General features: G+C 41.6%; 2 protein-coding genes across 3 annotated transcripts in view; one reads left to right on the top strand and one right to left on the bottom strand.

Moving 5' to 3' along the window:
- Nucleotides 1-19,959, top strand: part of etv4 (ETS variant transcription factor 4) — a 48,565-nt gene extending 28,606 nt beyond the window's left edge. The window contains exons 5-12 of one of the 2 annotated variants that reach the window (XM_042507809.1): nucleotides 5,283-5,412; nucleotides 6,280-6,462; nucleotides 7,610-8,037; nucleotides 12,286-12,354; nucleotides 14,084-14,131; nucleotides 15,682-15,854; nucleotides 18,931-19,032; nucleotides 19,461-19,959. In XM_042507809.1, coding sequence (XP_042363743.1) covers nucleotides 5,283-5,412; nucleotides 6,280-6,462; nucleotides 7,610-8,037; nucleotides 12,286-12,354; nucleotides 14,084-14,131; nucleotides 15,682-15,854; nucleotides 18,931-19,032; nucleotides 19,461-19,688 — 1,361 coding nt within the window. In that variant the 3' untranslated portion in view covers nucleotides 19,689-19,959. Of the gene's footprint in view, nucleotides 1-5,282; nucleotides 5,413-6,279; nucleotides 6,463-7,609; nucleotides 8,038-12,285; nucleotides 12,355-14,083; nucleotides 14,132-15,681; nucleotides 15,855-15,931; nucleotides 16,022-18,930; nucleotides 19,033-19,460 lie in introns of those variants that run through there. The other variant, XM_042507810.1, reaches the window with a different exon arrangement.
- Nucleotides 19,960-20,284: 325 nt separating this feature from the next.
- The window catches only part of dhx8 (DEAH (Asp-Glu-Ala-His) box polypeptide 8), a 65,840-nt gene continuing 65,301 nt past the window's right edge, over nucleotides 20,285-20,823 (bottom strand). Inside the window, exon 23 of the mRNA XM_042508194.1 lies at nucleotides 20,285-20,504. Coding sequence (XP_042364128.1) covers nucleotides 20,285-20,504 — 220 coding nt within the window. The remainder of the gene's footprint in view (nucleotides 20,505-20,823) is intronic.

Raw genomic sequence — 20,823 nt, 5'->3', positions numbered from 1 at the left:
TTAAATGTAACTTGTCTTCTGCTGAAGGTACATAAATTTGGAAAATTTTAGTTTGAATGTATCACCACCATTAATACCCCTGTGCAAATCAAATCTTTGTGCACGAGCTTTTATAGTTTATCTCTCTGTCCGCGCTGTTAGTGTTTTTTAGGAATCCCATAGGAATCCAGTAGTGTTTCCTGACATTTTCACACCACCACCGCATGGCTCAGCTGAGGGGCCCATTGTGTAGAGAAGAGCGTGTGTGTGTGTGTGTGTGTGTGTGTGTGTGTGTGTGTGTGTGTGTGTGCTGTTCCCGTTCCTGCGATTTGTTTGTGGTGGGTGTCTGTTGAATGGGACACCCCCCTGTGTAATGATCCCTCTACTTCCTAAAGCACTCAACCATGACCATCACCTTTCACCCCGCATCCTCCCCCTCTAAGAACCAGCATTTACATATGTAAAAGCCCATCTCCACCCTGCCTTTAGCTGAGGGTCATCTCTATACGTAGAGCTCAGAATGGGGATTGAATGGGAGACAGTAAAGAATAGCACAAAATAAGGAAGGAGGACATACGACAAGTTTGGAGTGAGGAAGAAGCCTTTGACCTTATCACTTCAGGAGGTGCTGGGAATCTGCCACACTCCGCCTATTGCTAAAAGAGAAAGTGTACAACTCAACAAATCTGGTCCCTGATAGTGTGCAGCGTGGCACCCCGATCATTTTCTAATTCACAATAAAAATAAAGTGATTCACACAGGGAATTATATTTTGTACTGTTACCGTAAATAAGGTGCCAGAGTGCATAAAACAGCATCGTAATAGAGCTTGTTTAAAAAAAAAGAAGTGCCAGTGGAAGCCCCTAACATCCTAAATCCAAGAAATCTTTCAAAAACCTAGAAACATCTCAAAAGCCTAGAAATGTCCTAAAATCTGAGAAACGTCTGTAAATGTGAGAAATGTTATGAAATTTGAGAAAAGTCCTAAAAATGTCTTATAATCCTAGAAATGTCCTAAAGTAAGAGAAAAGTCCTAAACTCTTATAAATGTCCCAAAACTCTAGAAGCACCTTAAAATCTGAGAAATGTCCTAAAATATTAGAAATGCCCTTAAATCCTAGAAACGTGGGACTGCTGCAACTGGTCCCCGGACTCCTTTCATTTTTCAAAAGTGGCCCCCAAGCAAAGCGAGTTGAATATCTCTGCTGTACACATTCATGCACGTAGGAGCGTGCATGTTCTGGCTGCACCCTTCTGTGTTATCTCAGATTTGTCTGTTTTAAAAGGCAACAGCTATTGTGTACTGTATCTGTCTTTTCACTTCTAAACACCTTTTCGGTTCAGGTTCATGAACCCCCTCCCCCCCTCGGTGTAGAAAAGAAACTATGAAATATGAGGATCGCTGTGAAAGGATGATGTAACATTTAACAAAACAGTTAGGGGAGGTCATATTGGCCCAAATAAAAGCAGGAAGAGATGGGAACCTGAAGAACATAACTCTCCCTGGATCCGTTTACAAGACTGCCACCACCTTATAAACTCTAGCAGCAAATTTGACATCATCTGGACAGGGAGATTTACGGTGATATGCAGGACTGTAATATTTAGTTTTTTAACTTAAGGACTATTCTTGGAACTGGACTTAAGATTCATTCAGGAATTCAGATTTTAGACTTGCTAGCAGTCAGATAATGTATCTGAAAGGGGAGCTGTCATGCTTCATATGCCATAAATTTAATGTTCGAATGTCGGATGTTCATATTAAATGTGGCCAAAGTTTCAAATAATGAGGTCTTTTAAAAGACCCCTTTGAGCAGGAACCTGAGACTTTAGACCAATACTATGTTGCACAAACTTTATCTTCAAAACTTTATCTTATAAGTTCAAACAGATGTTACAAAGTCTTTCTTTGGGGATATGATTAACAATTGAATAAAGGTAATGTATCGCAATGTGTGTCAACACAATACTCTGCATATTGTACACTGTAAAAAAATGTGCTAATTCTGTATCATGACCAAAGAATCGTAATAACATCGTATCGTGGGGTCTCTGGTGTACCTCTGATAGCGCAGAGTTGTAGGAGCAGAGTTACATGTGTGAAGAATCGTGAGCACATCAGATGATTTGAGCATGCAAGAGACTGTTTTTAACAATTTTTGTGATCCCCTGACCTTTTTTTTTAAGTGTCACTGTTAGGTCGGATTTTTAATTTGTCAGATACTTTGGTTTCTGAAGTAAACATTACACCTGCTAAACATCATCATGTGATTGTGTTGACCTGCTGAACAGCCTCATAGAGCTGCTAGCATGGCTTTAGACTACGTTCTTGTTCAAATTTACTTATTAATCTAAATCACGAGAAAAAAATCAGAATCTAAGGATCTTTTAAGTCTGTTAAGTTTTTCAATTTTCTCTACAGCTCCGACTTATTCCCGCTCCTGAATCGGAACATTAACCATCTCTATCTAATTGAAAACGCAAGCGATGCAACAGGCAGCAATTACAATCACAGCCAAATACACAAACACAAAAAGCTGTCTGATGCTCGTTTACCAGATTAATTAATATCCCAAAAAGGTCGCACACAAATAGCTCAGCCACACACGCGCGCACGCACGGATCTGTCCACACACAGCTGACGCCGTTCCCAGGCACGGCTGTTTGAAATGGAACATCCTCATAAACCGAGAGCCACATCAAGGGAAATATTCCTGCCAATCGCATTAGTGGCTCTGCTCGGCTGCGCCGTGAGTGTACAATCTCCGAGGATTGTTTGCAGTTCATGACCATGGCAGAGAAAGGGGGGGATGTCAATAGACAAACACTCTTGTATTATTGGAGCGGCAGTCATGTGCCACCCTCTGTGTACTCGCAGACGAGCTGTCGGAGACTTAGAGGAGGCTGGATCCCGTCGCGTCTGTCTGGGAAATCTGGGTAAATGCTCTCTAATCCCGTTGATCCTCTGCTAAAGCCAACACTTCCTCACCTGCCTGCCTGCCATGGGAGAGTGGTTATAGATCTAAAATAGGAACGTTATGATGATGAGCAGTGCGGTTTTGATTGTTAGACTCTGTTTTTTTTTTTATTTGAAACATGCTCCGAGTCGAAGGCAAACAGTAAAACAAACAGCAATAGGAATGATTTTTTTTTTCAGTGCAGAAATACCGTAGCAATCCATAATCTTTAAACTTTCTTAGTACAAAAGATTATTTAGGTGTTCATTATGGCACACCGCCCAATCTGTTTGATCCCATAGTTATCCCCATAGACTGAGTCTCATTTTGAATGCTAATTGAAAAAACCTGCTTGTGATACATCCAAAAATGAGAAAATTAAACTAGAGCTGCTGGTAGCAATTATTTTCTTTACCGATTTAAGTCTTTTATTTCTTTTTTTGATGTACAGTTTAACTGTTGGGTCTGTAAATTAGCAGAAAATACTGAAAAATACCCAGCAAAACTTCCTAGAACCCCAAATGACATCTTATATCATACCATTGGCGCTTTTATGCAGTTTTTTTTTTTAATTTGGGAAAACCCACTAAAGTTAGGCAATAGATTCCTTTTCCCATTGCCAGTTGACCAGAGCTATGTATACAGTTCTGCAGTAGACGAGTATGCCTTTCTGCGGTTTTCTGCTGTTTTTTTCTTATGTGTAATGTTCAAATGTTGTAGTTTTACAGCCTTAGTCTTTTGTCCAATTTTAGTGGGTTTTCCCATGTGTAAAAAAGGTATAAGCATGCAAATTTTGGTGGAAAAGAATTTTTTTTTTTGTCCAGTGGGAAAGGGGCTTTAGTTTGTTTTGTGCAACAACTCATATTATTCAATTTACAGTTTAAACAAGTCTTTGTATTTGAGAAGCAGTGATCAGGAGAGCGCATTTTTCTTCATTTAACTTAAACGATCAATAGATTGACGTATTGTTGTTAAATTTTCTGTTGACTGACTAATGACATCAGCACTAAATGTAACCCTTTTTGCTTTTCTTAAAGTTTTAATACTAATTTCATCCAACTTCATAAATTTTGTACGTTGAGGGATAATCCTGAGCGTGACAGCAGATCCTCGAGGCTGTTCTGTGGTTTATGTCACTGTAATTTCTTCTCACTCTTTGCTCACTCTATTTTTCCTCCTTTGTTTTTTCACTTTCTGTCTCTCGCCTCAGTCATCTCTGGCCTAATTCAGTCAGCCAGACATTTTTTTCCTCCTCCTTTTTTGTGAATGAACGACAGTATGTAATTACCTGGGCTATGCTTTCAGTGTGGCCTGCTCCGTCAGCTCCACACCCACTGCACACACACACACACACACACACACACACACACACACACACACACACACACACACACAGATGTACAGTTATGCACGCACACACATTGACAAGCGCACACGCAGATAGAGACTAGCAGAAATTACTAATGCACACTCTCACACACACACACACACATGCACACACATAAAAACAGGCCTCCCCAGCTGGAAGTGCACAGCTGCTGCTGTTTACCCTGTCGGGACCAGAAAAACATCCTGTACAGTTCTCCGGGTGAAAACCTCCCCTCACATAATAAACACAAGCCCTCGGCACAGTTTGAAGCTCCACTTTGGGTGGTTTTTGTGGCCGTCGAGGCAAAGGTTCCCTGCAGCAGTCCAGCTTGATGGACAGTTTGCAGGAGAGGGAGTGGATGCCATTAGGGAAACATAAAACGGCAAAAATGTTGCTTAATATTTTTGAGGGGATACGTGGCATTATCACGTTATTTCAAAGGCGAAAAGCAAAGCTCACAAGCAATTGCTAACATCTGGATACCAATAGGAAAGAATGCAGGGACACGGAATCGGTGTATATGCTGCTCTAACAGAGGTGTGACATTCGCTTTCATCAGTCCACAGACATCTCTCTGGCCCGTAGAGTTGTTTAGCTTTAAGCTTGACTTTGACAGAGGAAGTTTTGGCTGCTGTTGTGTCTGGAAGAGTGAAGAAAAGTGGGCGAGGACGCTCTGGGCTTCCAAATGACTGCTGGAATGCGGTCGTGTGTGAGCGTGTGTGTTTTTGTGTGTGTGTGTGTGTGTGTGTGTGTTTATACGTGTCTGTCTGCTGCCCCTGTGTTTTGCAGCTGACAGTCACTTAAGCATTTTGGCTGGCATGTAAAAGAGATTCCTGTGCAGACAGAAGTATTTGCTTTTGCATTTGAGCTTAACGACAGTAGTATCGGGGCAGGGCTGGATGAGAAAAGGATATACAAAGCCCGCTGTGTGTGTGTGCCAGCGCTCATCTCTGTTGTCTGTTTGCTCTCTCTCGTAGCGGTGGCATTTCACAGCCCTCCAGTCACTATCAAGAAGGAGCCGCAGAGTCCGGGCTCCGACCCCAGCCAGTCCTGTAGCCACAAGCAGAGCTTCAGCTACCCCAGCGGAGAGCAGTGCCTTTATGCCAGGTACCTCCCGGTTCTCCTCATAGATTAACTAAAGTACATGTTGTTTGTTGTATGTTGTCCATGTGTTTGTGGGCCAGTGCACCCAAATTACACAAACACAACACAACACAACACAACACAACACAACACAACACAAACACAAAAACTTAATTTCAGATTTACCTCTAGTGATGTCTCCAAAAACAAACTTAAAGAAAATCATTTTTTTTGCATCTTCACATACTTACATGTACATAAGTAGGCTGCTAACTGAGATTTTTACAGTATGTGAACAGTCTCGGGAAATATTGTTTAAAATAATTTTAGCATGACGGCTTCATAAAGTATGACGACAGACATTCAAAGCTTCATGCAAAGACCTCAGTAGCAGCTTCAAATCTGGAAAACAGACATTTGATACAGCTCATTGGTGTCTTATCCTTTCGGTTTTGGTTTCTAGATAAGAACAAACAGGAGGCTTGTCATTTCCTCTTAATTCTTGTCTGCACCAGGCTTCCTTTAAGCTTTTTTTTCTAGCTTTTATTGGGAACATTTGAATTTTATTAGGGCAATGATACATAGGCTGATTTACTCTCCCTTTGTATCTTTACTGACATCCCTTATTACCTAGGGCAGAACAACATCACTTTATTTTACCATTCTCAATAACAACAGTTATCTTTTTCCAGCGACCCAGCAACAGTGGTCAGCTGTCCAGTACACGTCAGCGCAGCTAAAACACTGACCACATGTTATTGACCACCAGACCCTCACCAAAGAGCTCCCTTTAGCTCTGTTTGTTGTATTGACCCTCCCCAGTTACGACCCTGTTGTAACATGTAATGTTCATTTATGCATGGATGCCTGTCCTGTGTTTGTGTTTTTCAGTGCCTATGAGCAGAAAAGGGCTGCAGGAGGAGCCAAGAGCTCCTGCCCAGGGACCCCCATGTCTCCTATGCAGCAGCATTACTCCCCGAAACCTGCCACGGCCGGACGGCCCGACGCTGGCTACATGAACCCTGCTGCCACCTCCCAGCCGCTGCCCAGCAACAGTTACCCCATCAACGCCAGGTGACACATCACACAAGTTTTAAAGAAATTACATCATTAACCAAAGCAGCAAATGACTTAAATACTGGGCAGACGGGTATTTGTAGTTGGTGATATTCTAAGTGTAGATATAATGGTTATATCTTTAAATTACACTTACAGTTATTATCTTTTTACTGTTAAACCATAAACTGTTGGAAAGTTTTAGGATGAACATGGGAAAAAATGGCATTTGCAGCTGTTTTAAATGTTGCTGCTTGAAAATTCTGATCATGAAACAGCACAAAGATACTGTTTTTACATAGTTGAACATTTTTTACACTTTTACGCAGAGGGCGGTGTCATTGCGCTCCAGTGTGTGAGTATACTCTGCATTGCGGCATCCCATAATCAAAGTAGGCACAACAGGCGTGAAATTTTAACACACGTGCGTCCGCCTCTTGTGCAACATATAATATGTGCATCGGCATCACTGTCTAAGCAATAACAAAGGCATAACGTCAATCATTGTTGCGTCTTTCCGGCTTTACGTTTTACCCGACGTTGTTAATGGCGCTGTTTCTGCCACGCTGTCCCCCCTTTCATTGATATGAGGTCATATACAGAACAGCGAGGCGGCACAATGGCGTGATAATCCCGCCTTGAACAGGCAGTGTAAATGGGGCTGTTGAGTAAGGTCACACTTACACGTTATTATTTTAAAGCAGCAAATCAAAATGAAAATGATCTCCGTACAAGTGAGTGTTTTAGGACCGTTTCAGAAATTCAACAACGGTGTGTAGGCTGAACTTTGATATTTCAGTTTGACACGCTGTAACCAGTAAGACCCACTCAGGAAGCAAACATGAGTGTCTGTTCAATCCACCCTGTCAGAGCGGACTCACAGAGTTTTTAAACTAAAATGGTGTAAGCAGCGTTTTCGGAGGTCTCTAGAGTGCAGAAACGGCTGAATAGAATGGATGGTTGGTGTAAATGTAGCAAAACTAATGCATTTTAAAATAAAAATGTATAAAATTGACGACAAAGAAATTCTAAATGGGTCACTTTGTTTCTCCTGTTGAAAAAAATTGAATAAAATGTCTGACAGGATATAAACGGGGACCAAAGCTGCAAAGCTGAACCTGTCTGGATGAGACCCTGATCTGAGCTGCTTTATCTCATCCCGCAGCTCCAGGTATCAGGGCCCCTCAGGAGATCCCATGTGCCCCCAGTTCCCACCACCAGGCCAGGCCTTTCAGCGCATGCCATCGGCCCCAGCGGGACATGGCAGCAGCGGAGCTGGTGGAGGCGGCGGCGGAGGGCCAGGGGGCGGAGGTGGCGGCGGCGGTGCAGGAGGTTATCACCGGCAGCACTCCGACCCCTGCATGCCCTACCTGCAGCAGAGCTTTAAGCAAGAATACCTGGACCCGCTGTACGAGCGGGCGGCTCACATGGCAGGGCCCGGGCACGGCAGCGGACCAGGACACGGGCACGGACCTCACCCTCATCCCCACCCACATCCACACTCGCACCCGCACCCGCACCCGCACCCACACAGGTTCCCGCCAGCCCACATGATGGTCAAGCAGGAGCCCACAGACTACACCTACGAACCCGGTGAGTGAAAAAATTTAGAAATGATGATGCAGGAGAAGACGATGTGTAGTTTTAAATCATATCCAGTGGGTGAAATATGTCTACTGCTGTTTTTCCAATTAATATATTAATTACTGAGTCAGTGAAATATCAAAAAAAGCTCTAATACATTATAAAATCTGACACGTTGATTTTACTTCAAAATCTAGTGAACTGCCACAAAAAATGTAAGTAAATATCATTATTATTCTTCATTAAAGTTTACATTGTACGTGATAAGATTAAGTTTACTTAAAATTTAGTTATTTTTTTTACTTAATTTTGTATTCTTGTTCTTGCAACTTAAAAATAACAAGTTTAATTTAATGAATCTTTCCAAGTTTTAGCAACTTCAGTAAACCCAGTTTACTGTGCTGTATATCTGAATAGTCATATTTGCATGTTAAGAAAACAGAATTTGCAGATCTCTTAACTTCATCACTGACAAAATCCTCTCTGTCAGGATCAAGTTAAGTCAGTTAAATAGTTTTACTGCAGTTTCTTAAATGTTTTTAACTTTGCAACAGATTCACAAAATTAGGTAAATACAGTTAGATTTTAAATAAACTTAACACTTAGATATAAAGTAAACATAAATGAAGTTTTATAGTTATATTTACTTTCCTTTTTCAACGCAGCCTGTTTCCAAGATAATGTCAGACTTTACAGTGTAAGAGGTCTAGTACTACAAAAGTAAACCTTATGGCAAGTTGTGCATTTTGGATTTTATTGCAGACAGGCATACTGGACCGTTTCATCTCATTTATTTACTTAAATTAAAATGTAAGCGATTGTTGCAAACACAGTCTGTACCTATGAACCCAAACTAGGATCTTTAGGATTATTTGACATTGCCCTCGGCCTCAGAAACAGCCTCTTTGAAGACAAACCCTCCCTTGTGTGCAAAGCTAACTCAAGAACAAAATGTCCAAAAGGAAAACAAACTTCTTCACTGTATCTCGACTCCTACCCGACTCCCTCCCTGCCTCCAAAACTCCTCCTTTCAACTCTCTGACACTTTGCAGCTCCACTCCTCCCTCCTTCCTTACCCCTCTCCCTCCCTCCCCTCAGCGCTCTCTGTGAGAGAGAGGCAGAGGAATTTCATTGAGAAAATGGAGGGCACTGGAAAGACTAGAGTCCCTGGTGGAGTGCTCCAGGGTCTCAGGTTGCACCAGCGGCTTCCTTTTTCTGCAGGCAGATGAACTCATAATGGAAAAATGAGCGTGGCCGCAGTAACCTGAACCTCTCACTGGCTGGGCTTTGGGAGAGGGCGAGGGGAGGGAGTGGTAGGAGGTGGGGGTGATGGGGGGTACAGGGTGGGGTAGGCAGCGCAGGCGCTTGAACAACAAGCTCCACCACTGGAGAGCTCAGAAACCAGCATGAATTTAAGACAAGGAGTGAGAAATATAACACTCACCATACATTGTGTCCTCCTCCTTCACCTGCATTAAAGCTGCGTTAGGACTTAAAAGCTATTGTTGAGATTCCCACAGGTCCCACATGCACATTAGTGGATGGCTGCAAACATGCCTTCCAGCACTGAAACCAGCACACTTTATGCATAATGAAAACCAAAACCGCCCAAAGCCCATTCACCCAGAGTTCCTGCCAAACTGCCACAACGAAGACCCTTCAGTACCCGGCTTTGCCTTTTTATTTTTCACACAAAACCAAATAGTTAAGTTATAATGCTGCACCAATGTGTGATTTTAGGCCACGTTTAGGCAAAAAATGCTGCAACAAAAATTTAATGCAAGAACCTTTGACAGAAACCGTCCAATCGCTGCAGTGTAGAAGCCGAACGCTCCCAAATTCATTCCTTGTATACTACACAAACCCGCGCAGCTAGCATTAAAAAAGAAGAACGAAAACATTCGCGTTAGAGCCAGAAGTTAAAAAAATGGGCCGTCAGGACTAAAAGCTGCTCTCTCTAAAAGCTAGAGATTCCCACATGCACATTAGAGGATGGCTCCAGCACTGAAACCAGCGTATTTAATGCATAATGAAAACACAACAAAAACAACCTAATTCTTCTCACCGTCTGTTTCGTTCTCACACCTTTGATAGTGCGAGCGGATAGAGGTGACAAAAAATTGCAAAACCTTGAGAAAGAAACAGGGAAAGTCCAAAAGGATGTTTTTCTGTGGATAACCGTTGGGAGGAGGAGAAAGTTGAATTTGGTGGAGTTTCCTCAAAGTGTCTCTGATATGAGTTTGACTGACTGCAGAGGCTGATCAGACAAATAAGATCAGAGTTTATCATTCGTTTGTAGACAGTTATACAATACGCCACATGTTTTATTAGATAATACAGGAGATGAGAGATAATGTCTGTCACTGTCTTTCTTCAATATTGCTATAAACATTATATAGAATTGTGTGTGTAAAAAGAACGCTAAATTAATAGAACAAAAAATAATTTAAAGAGATTAGTCATGGGATTTCAGGTAGTCTGTAAAAATTCTAATTAAAACCACCAGTTCAAAAAGGAAACATTAATCCGCCACCGTTTAAATGGAGTAATGTGAATTTATTTTGCAGACACAGTAAATACTGTTGTTTCTTTCAGACAGTTAATTGGATAATTTGGGCTTGAAAAGCTTTTGAATGAATGCGCCCTGCAAACAAAACATCAGTATGGTTTATAAAGGCAACTTGCCAAGTTGTTGGTTATTTGCTTCAGATTTATAATGTCATTTACGGTCATTTAATTGAAAGACAACCTGTCCTAAGCTGTAAGGTCATGGGCATGTAATGGGAAAATTATACTGCAGAACACAAAGGAGGTGTATTGACGTAAATGGCGTGTAACAAGAACAACACCAGTGTTTTCTTTAATGCGTACAGTGTGAACAATGAGAGCCAAATGCCACAAATCTGCGGTCCCTTTTCAAAAGCAGGCTCCAGAATGAGTCCCCTAGTTTCACATACAAATTGGCGTTCCATCGCTTAATCACGGCCTTTGTGTGGCATGAAAGACACTAAATGGTCATGCCACTCAGTAACCCCGCTGCTCTCACACCCTATCTACCCATCACTCCCCAGCGAGAGCCTGCCATCGCGGGCAGACGTATTATTTACAGTATGATCGAGTGCTGCTGCCCCAGAATGGAGGGTTTGATTTTCCCCAGTGGCATCTTATCACAGGCACTGCGCTGCAGCTGCATTCCCCAGGAGTGAGTCACGTCCAGAGCCAGAGGCAAAGAGCTGCACCTTTCGGTTTTTATGCTCTCACTCGTCTCGTTCAAACAGTTGACAGACGGCATAAAAACGGACAAACACAAAGAATAATCAGAGTCACACCTTTATTTTTTTATGCACAGACAGACACACAAAGGTGAAAAGAGCAACCACAGGATATAAAGGACAAAACTCTTGGCAACACTAACAGAAGTATCTGTTCCAACTTGCAGAGTTTTGCTTGAAGGTTTATGAGGAGGAACATAAAATCTATTTTGGCGAATGCACCGATTTGGTTCAGTCGATAGTGCCCAGATAAAGTGCAGACACTGTATACTGCACCACTTTTCTGGTCTGGTGAAGGTGCTTGCTCACGGCCTAAAAATACCACCAGAGACAAGACAAGTGATATGATAAATGTTTGTCCTTGCAGTGCTCGGGTGATCATGCAAAATATCCAGATAATACACCCATTTATCACGCTGATAATGGCTTAGGAAGCAGCAAGTTTTCAGTTTCCATTCACCTGAATTTGTAGGATTTACTGAATTTGATTACTCTTCAACAATCATTTAACCCCTTATGAGCACAAGGGGTCAAAAATAGGCATAGGACAATGTTTCATTCAATAATCATCAAAATATGTCGTAAAACTACATTAAAATATAATAGAATCCTTTTACCTTACCTTCAATTAAGAAACACATTTTTATTGCATTACGGATAGGATACACTGTCTTTAGTACAAATGAACAAACAATCTTAAAAAGTCTGTTTTTTAGCTGTTTGAATCTTATCTTAGAATATGAAATATGCCCATGCTTGATTGAGATGTGTCGCTTTTTTTGAGGTTGGTGTCTACGCAGCCCGTTGAAGTTTTTTTTATTGTTGTTAATTGCTAATTTTCTGTTTCTAGGAAACTTTAGGAGTTTATTCAAAGAAACAATAGATGAATAGACAGTTATCCTATTGTTTTGTATTGTGTTTACCACTATTAAACTATTGAAACCAAATAAAATTTGACCTTTATCTGTTTGTGTTTCTCTTGCAGATGTGCCTGGATGTCCCTCTATGTACCACCACAGTGAGGGCTACCCAAACCCCCAGCACGGCAATGAAGGTAACACAGCTTAACTGTACCTGGATGACATGCGGAAATGCAAATTCAATGAAAATTGGCTGTTTAACTAAGATTTTGCAGGATGCTAAACCTAGCACAAAGCAATGCATAACAGGCTGTGTGTATTTTATGCAAAATGTTTTTCAACGTCTACACAATGGGAGTCACGGCCGTGGAATTCAACATGCAGAGTGACAAACACTAAATTGCTTAGAAAACCCGCCAGCAAGCGACAGGTTGTGTCCACTTCTGTCCCACACGTCATATTTTATGTTTTTTTTACAATAAACATCATTGTTCATGATCCTACCCTAAATTTCAAGTGGCATTTCAAAAGTCCAATCCCCCAAATTCTACCGGTACGCCTCGAAGCGTCTTGTCCTCCGCTCTGCTCTGCGAAAAATACATGCTGAGTCTATTTTTGCCAGAGGTGGACAGCGGCAGCGTCAAACCGCACAGAGCAGATCGTACCAGGCAGGAAGTCAAACAGTGGTGCATCCAGTCAACTTTCAAAATAAAATGCCTTGCACGGACTCAGGATCATGTTCACTTAACCAGCGCTCTGCATTAACGCTCCTGCTAACAGCCTGTACATGAAATAGACATAAAGTAGGTAATAATTAAGACCAGCACTGTATCAAAAAACAAAACAAAACAAAAAAAGCTTAAAATCTCCTACATATCTATTTCGTTCATAATTGAAATATTAATTATTCATCTGTATCATTATTAAGATGGATGGTCACAAATCTTCTGTCTTTTCCATGTTTAACTGGATTTTTTTAAACTGATCTGTATAATTAATCAAGATGAGCATGTTTTTGACTGAAATGGCCAAAATTCTTTGGTCTACTTCAGTCACGGCTGGACTGCTGCACAACAAAGTGGGTAAAAAAACATCATTAAACATAATTTAAACAAACATAAAAGAAAAGCATATAGATATGTATCCTCAGCCACAGTAATGACTAAAAAGCACAATCTAAGCAAGCTGGCAGCTTCTAAAACGCTCAAGGAGCAGCGTCACCGATGTAATCTCGACACGCTGGACACGGTGGAATCGAGGCGTTGGATCTAACTTACTATAAGATGTAGGAACCTGTTCTAGAGGCCTCTGCCAAATTATATATTTTTTTTAGTAGGATAAATCATAGAGGTGTCAATATTTCGATTACATGTATCCCATCTCCTCTTGAGTGCTTTCTGCACTGAGTCTGCTGGTTAGAGCTCTGCGGTCATTGGCTAACCGGCGTAGAGAGTCCGTGTTTCCATTGGCTAACCGGCGGTGTGCCTATGTTTCCATTGGCAGAGGCTCTCCTCCACAGCCTCACCCCTGCCTCAAGAATCCCTGAATAAACACAACTCCTGGAAAAAGCACAGTATTCCCCAGCAACAAAAAGGAAACCAATCTCTCCCTTCACTCGCATTGTTTGTTTCACCATTTTGGGTTATTTAAAGTCTTAGTCGCTGAGGAGAAGAGATTTAGCATGACTCCTAAAGGCCCCAAAACATCCAAGTCTCTTTCTGAAGTTTCCAACGTGAAACCCTCTCAGTGAAGTGCTCTGGTAGAGTACACACTTGTTGGCTTAACGTTATTTATGCGTGAATAGCTCCTTGTATTTTGTTGGGATGGTATTCAAAGCTTGGCGCTGATCCCGACTGAGCAGCCTGTTTGTGCTCACATCGAGGCCCCTTAAATCTCTCACACAGCTCTCCTCCTGTCTTCCAGGCTATCTGTTTGAAAATGACTCCCGTGTGGTTCCAGAGAAGTTCGAAGGTGAGCCCGCTGCACCCGTAATCCCCTCTGCATTCACACACACTTTCAGTCCTCTCGGCGAGGCGTTAGCTGCATGACATCAGGTATCGAAGAGAAACTCGATACACCCGACCATCATCTTATATGGAGGTCAGGGATCCTCGTGTCAGAGGAACGTGGCTCTCTGCGTACTCTGAAGCTTAGTTAGAGGGTTTGGTTTCTCCGCACACACACGCTGCACAGCTCCTCTGTCACCGTGAGAAGACAGACGGGCAGTTTCTCATGGTGTTGTTGCTTTTCGTGATTGACGCTAAAGGAGATTGAGTGGAGAGCCCGAAGGTGTCCGCACCGGTTGAACCAGCGAAGTGTGCAACTTCTCTGAGAGACAACAGCAGTAACGTAGCTGAGCGTCTCGTGTTCCCGCGCTTGTGTACAACATATCCAGTAACCCGTAAACAACCAGGAACCAATAACTGATCGGTGTCCGTTTACCCACATGTGGCTTCAGCCAGTATTCGTAATCATTTATTGGTTATATTTCTGCTGCAGGAAGAGTGCGTCTTCTGGCCGTGTTTTTGTTACATTCATACTGTTAAGTGCAGAAAATGCTCCATTGAAACCCTTTCACACTGACATTTTTGACCCCATCAAAGCATAAAAACATTATTATTGTTATTTGTGGGTGTCATTCTGGGCTTTTGCCGTGGAATTTGTCATTTTACTATTTTCCTCCTATTTTTTTGTTTACCATATTTGCCATATTGAGAAAACATGTTATTTTCACGAGGTGCACTGTTACAGTCAGCGTTGCTGCAGATCAGTAACATATCCCAGGCTGTGATTTGCATGTAGTATACTGAAAATAATCATATTATTTAACTTTAGATAATTAGTGTCTTAAAGTTGTTGTAACCGATGGCAACCGAAGGCTCAGAATTTGTCGCCAGTTTGCTTTTAATGTGTGATTAATGTGGTGTGAATTTTAATCAGACTTTAAAAAAGTCAAAAATGGACTTTTGTAAAGTGTCTTTGAGGACCTTTGAACGTAAAGACGTTGGTCTTTATTATTATTATTCATTTCCTGAAATAATAGCCAACGGCAGCACCTTACTGTGCATCTCAGCTCACTGGCCTAAACACCTTCTTATTTCTGTCCTAACGAAGCGCGCTGCTGCCTTTTCACTGGTCAGCTTGATAAGCTGCAGTTAATAAGCAGTGATTCAGTTTGCGTCAGCGTGCAAACATGAATCATCGAGATAAGATGACCTTATGATGAACTGCTCCATTAGAAAAGAGACTTAGCAGCTGCTTCGATGGTCAAATTGTTCTGGTTTGTGTGGAACGTAAGAACCATTACGGACCGTAATTTAATGATTAGATCTTAAGGGTCTCATTCAGATTAAAGTGCCGAAAATGCATCAGATAACGATGGCCGAGTGTAAACAACAGCTGAAGCTGCAAATATGTTTGACCGGCTTCACCAACAGGTTTCTCCGTGAAACAGAGGCAGCGTTTTGACCCGCGATCGCGTCCCGTCAGCGCGCTGACCTCCTCTCCTCGTGTTGTTCCAGGTGAGGTGAAGCAGGAGGGCGGAGGTGTTTTTCGTGAGGGCACGCCTTACCAGCGCCGCGGCTCCTTGCAGCTCTGGCAGTTCCTGGTGGCCCTGCTGGACGACCCGGGCAACGCCCACTTCATCGCCTGGACCGGCCGCGGCATGGAGTTCAAACTCATCGAACCCGAAGAGGTACGTCTGAACATTTGCCAAAATGTTTTTGTTTGTTTGGAGAAAATTTTAACCCTAAAACTGTGTCTTAATTTCAGGGGTAAAGGTGCCGTCTTACAGAATTTCCTTGATGAATTTGAGTGTTTATTTTTCATTTTTCCACCCTAAAATAAAAGACACATTTTTCTTCCTCTCACCTGAAGTGCTGTTTATTAATCTAGATTTTTTTTGGTGTGTTGGAGATATCAGTGGTAGCCTTGTGTTTGCAGTGTCTGACCATGACATGATGAGAAAAATGTCCAAAAAATAACCTGAAAAATATTTTTTTAGACTTGTTAGTGAAATTTAAAAAATAGTAATAAAATTAAAATTAAATAAATAAAAGGTCAGAAAAGAGCAACATAATAAGGTCGCTCTTAAAAACTATAAGGATTTTCTAATTCAGTTTTAAATATGTTATTATGATAATTATAAATGTCTTTCACCTAGCTTTTTAAAAACAAATCTACTTATTTTTAGCATTTTATAGAATATTTTTTTTACCAAGTTGCTCATTGTCGATTTTACCATGTTTTTGAGAGAAATGTCACCAATTTTTCTCGTGTTTCAAAGGTTTAAATACTTGTGAGAGGCGTCTGAAAGCAGCTCAGGAAAAATTATGTCGCTCCAGGTTTTAAAGGTTAGAATATTAAAAGTACCTCGATGTTCTGGAGGCCATAGTCTCTTCTTTTTGAAATTCTTTATTTTTCTGGACAGCATTTTATGTCACAGAGCGTACATTAATTCAGACGGTTCAGTTTCCCCGGCTGTCCAGAATTTTTTTAAAGTCAATTTAAGAACTATTCATTTAGGAGACGTCATTTGTGCATATAAAAGCTCTATAAGATATTACACGGGGAGACTTATTAGTGAAGTTATAATAAAATAATAATAAAATTAAAATAAAAAAGCGCAACATAATAAAGTCATCTATCCAATACTTTCACAAAATCTGGTCGTAAAGGTTTTACATATTTCACCCACATGGTCCGGAGCCCAATGAGCATACTTATAATCTAAAGTAATCTTTTCTATAACATAGATATTATTATTATTTACTGTATCTGTCCACTCCTGTATTTTGGGGGTTCAGGATGTAACCAGCGTCCTGTGAGGGCTTTTTTTGCAGGCAGAGGTCAGAATACCAAACACACATTTCTCAGAGGGCTTGCACTTTTATCACCTGAAATGTTTGAATCAAAGACATGAGTAATAAAAGCAGTGTTTTATGTGGCGTTACTGTTGGCCGTGTGCACAGATCGTGCAGAAGTGTGGATAGAGATCACAATGTTAATATAAATCTGATAAGTGCAGCACCGGAGTTATTCTCGGAACAAATGTATGTTAGCAGGGTTTTAAGGCGCTACTTAGATTAGAGCGATGAGAAGTGAGATTTGGCCACTTTTCCTCGTAGGTCTGTTCTCTGATCCGTCTTCCATTAGTCCCCCATTCATTATTCAACACGTGAAACGCTGGATTGATAAATGAAGGACGAGCGCTATCACTGAATCATCCAACACCCCCCCCGCCCGCTCTCACCTCCTCGCATTTCTTTAGTCCAGACATTTCTGCGATGTTTAAGTCTGCACTTTGATTGGACGCATCAGACCGTGTCCATTTAGGTGGGTCCTAATACGGATAGGTCTGTGCTGTGTTTTCCATTATCTTTTTACTGTACATTAAAAATGAATGGGCCAAGAGTTTTACAAGAGCAATTAGAGCTGAGAGCACACTCAGAGATCAAACGGGGCTGGATGGCCACTGTGGGATACGACCTGTCTCCTCCTGAGTCATGAATCTCTGCGTCCCGTCCCCGTCCCCGTCCCTGTCCCCGTCCCCGTCCCCCACCCGCTTTACACTTTCCTCCTCCGTCTCAGATGTTTGTCAGCATTAACATCAGTCGCTGTTGCGACGGGATTTGATGTGGCCCCCCTGCCTGCGTGGGGTTGTGAGACGCTGATCAGAGTTCGTGGTCCCTCGTCAGCTGAGAGTTCAGTTTTGGGTTGTGGGTGTATTTCATGGCCTGCCTCTGACATCCAGCCATGACTCCTATTTCACTGCAAACACTGTGGGACTCTGGTTGCATTCAAGTGGTAATGGGTTACATAAAAAGGAAGTGAATCCACATGTGGGGACTCGCCCAGGTCTTGGCTTGTTGACGCCGTTTAGTTAAAGAGCAAAAGGGGACTCTGGCTGATCACCGAGGACCCCTAGTGGCCACAGCGTCAAAGTACAGACAACTGTGTCTAATTAGGATTTGGCAAAACTTAAGATGTAGGAACAAAACAGCTGACACAAATTTCTTCTGTTGACGTGTCATTGAAGGAAGGTTTTCAGGATCCCTACTGTCCTGGAAAACCTGGAAAAGTCATGGAATTTCACAATCGCATTTTCAAGGCCTAGAAAAGTCTTGAACTAGTAAAAAATAATTGAAAGTTTTGGAAAAAAACATGTAAATATGTTGTGTTTAATACATAAAAGTTTATTAAAGTAAATTTATAATCACAGATTTTACAAGTAAACAGGTTTCCATAATTTTTAAGGAAAACATGCCTTCCAAACCCACAGGACTATGGGTTTTGGATTCTTATTTTAAAAAATGGCGTTTTTTTAGTGTGTATGTTTATTTTTTTGTTTTTTGTTTTTTTATAGGGTTGTATTTTAAGAAAACAGGTTTGAAAGGCATGTTTTCTTTAAAAATCTCCAAAATAACACCATTTATGCAGCTACAAACTGTAAAAACGGTCCTTGAGCACATTATGTGGGCTGCTGAAATTATGTTTGAACAGAGTTTGAATCTGTGTTTAAAAAAAAATGATGGGCGAGAAAAAAAAAAACACTTTGGGTTGTTTAAAAGTCATGGAAACGTTTTGAAATTTTGTTCATGAAAATGTGTGGGAACCCTTGGTTTTATTCTTAACCCCTAAAAACCATCCAAATATTCGCTCTCCTTTTTAAATGACCCTCACCAAAGCTGAGCTAAGACAGAAGTGTAACCGCAGTGGTTTCCTTTTCTTCAGTCTTCTCCGTTTTTCTGACTCCTCGTTCTCCTCCTCAGGTTGCCAGGCTGTGGGGCATGCAGAAGAACCGTCCAGCCATGAACTATGACAAGCTCAGTCGCTCTCTGCGCTATTACTATGAGAAGGGAATCATGCAGAAGGTACGAAACACACCCTTTTTAAAATTTTAATTCAAATTTGGTCTTATATTGAGCTATCATAGACTTGTTTGAAAAGTTCAAAATTTGCTGAAGTGTATTCATAGGGCGCTGCATCAGGTTTACTTAAAACGTGTTCTTTCTGTAACTATTATGGTCTTTTAAATTAAATTACTTTTGCTAAAACCTCATGCTCGCTTTAGTTATATGTTTCTTTTATGCTGTTTTGAACTTTTCATACTCTGACGTGTGTGTGCTGTTTTGGATGACATGCTATAGTATGACATTTTTATGCCGTTGTAGACAGCAGCTAAAGTGGCACAGGGGAGTAACTCTATAGCATGTTGTCCAAAATAGTCTGAAAGTCTTAATACAGCGTGTCGTTAAAATCAGCATGAAAAAATGCCGTCATCGTGTCTGTCTTCCACCAGGTGGCGGGGGAGCGCTATGTTTACAAGTTTGTGTGTGAGCCAGAGGCGCTCATCTCCCTGGCCTTCCCCGACAATCAGCGGCCCAGCCTGAAGGCCGAGTTTGAGCGCTATGTCAACGAGGAGGACACGGTGCCCTTGTCCCACCTGGACGAGGGCGTGCCCTACGCCACAGAACAAGCCCCCCAAAACATGGGCCCCCAGCCCTACTCCAAAGGCTACATGTACTAAAGCCAGCCCCCACACTCCTCCCCACCTTCAGACATCTCCCTGTTGTACCAACCCATCATCATACACACCCCGAAACCCCACGCACCTCTTGCACACGCCCACCCCATCCATTGTATATAAGGCTATGGTGTTTTTGTTTTAAATTAATCTCATTAGGGATTTTTTGTTTTGTTTTTAAGAGCTGCATTCCCCTCACATCTGAGGCCTATTCAATCCATAAACATGACTGTGATTGAAGAGATTGCTTAATAAATACCCATAATACCCAAAACCTGAAGCCCCGAGTATTCTTATTATTCTTATTTTTTTTTTGTTTTTTTTTGTTTGCATGCAATAATTCAGAGGTAGCAGCTAGTGAAGGTGCATCCCATGATTTTTTATTTACACATATCAATTAAGAGATAAGGAAGTTTCATAGAAAATACAACGACTTAAGCAGAAACAAGGAAATAACTGGATATAAGGTAAGTAAATCAATGGAGTGTTTACCACAATATTTCAGTATAACTTGTCTCTCTTACAGTTTAACCTGTTAAGCCTAACTTGTCTTTCTTACAGATTTTCTGCTTGTTACGAGCCTGAGGAACAGGAGGTCGTCAGCGTCGTCTGAAGGCGCGGGAGATTCTCCAAGCATTTGGTTCCTCATAGCGGTTGTAGAGAGGTTCCAGCTTCTGCTGCTTCTTCTGTCGACTGAGGCGCGTAGGATCAGCAACTCTGTAGAAGGCCGGTGCAAACTCCACAAGCCAACGTGGGTCAATGGTTGTCACCTCCCGCATGTACTCCTTGGTGGTAAGTACCAACTCATGGTACACAAGCCTGCAGAAAAAACAATTAGAACAGTTACTACTGATAAGAACTGCCATGGATTGTTTGCTATGATATCACAGTTTGAGCTGGATTTTGGACCCCATACAGTATGCATTGTTTCCCATTTCCCCAAAATGTCCAAAAAAAATCTGAAAACCACATAACACAGGGCTAGAAACACCTCAGAATGGTATAAAATAGCGTACTGTGACACACCATAGCATTAAAATGTACAAATTTGGCCAAAAACATCTTAATGTAGCATGTTGAAAAAAGCTGAAAACACCTCAGAACAGCATAAAATAGCGTACTAAGACACGCCATAGCA

Source organism: Plectropomus leopardus, chromosome 19 (assembly GCF_008729295.1).
Source record: "Plectropomus leopardus isolate mb chromosome 19, YSFRI_Pleo_2.0, whole genome shotgun sequence".
Classification (NCBI taxonomy): Eukaryota; Metazoa; Chordata; class Actinopteri; order Perciformes; family Serranidae; genus Plectropomus; species Plectropomus leopardus.
This window is presented reverse-complemented; position numbering and strand designations above follow the sequence as displayed.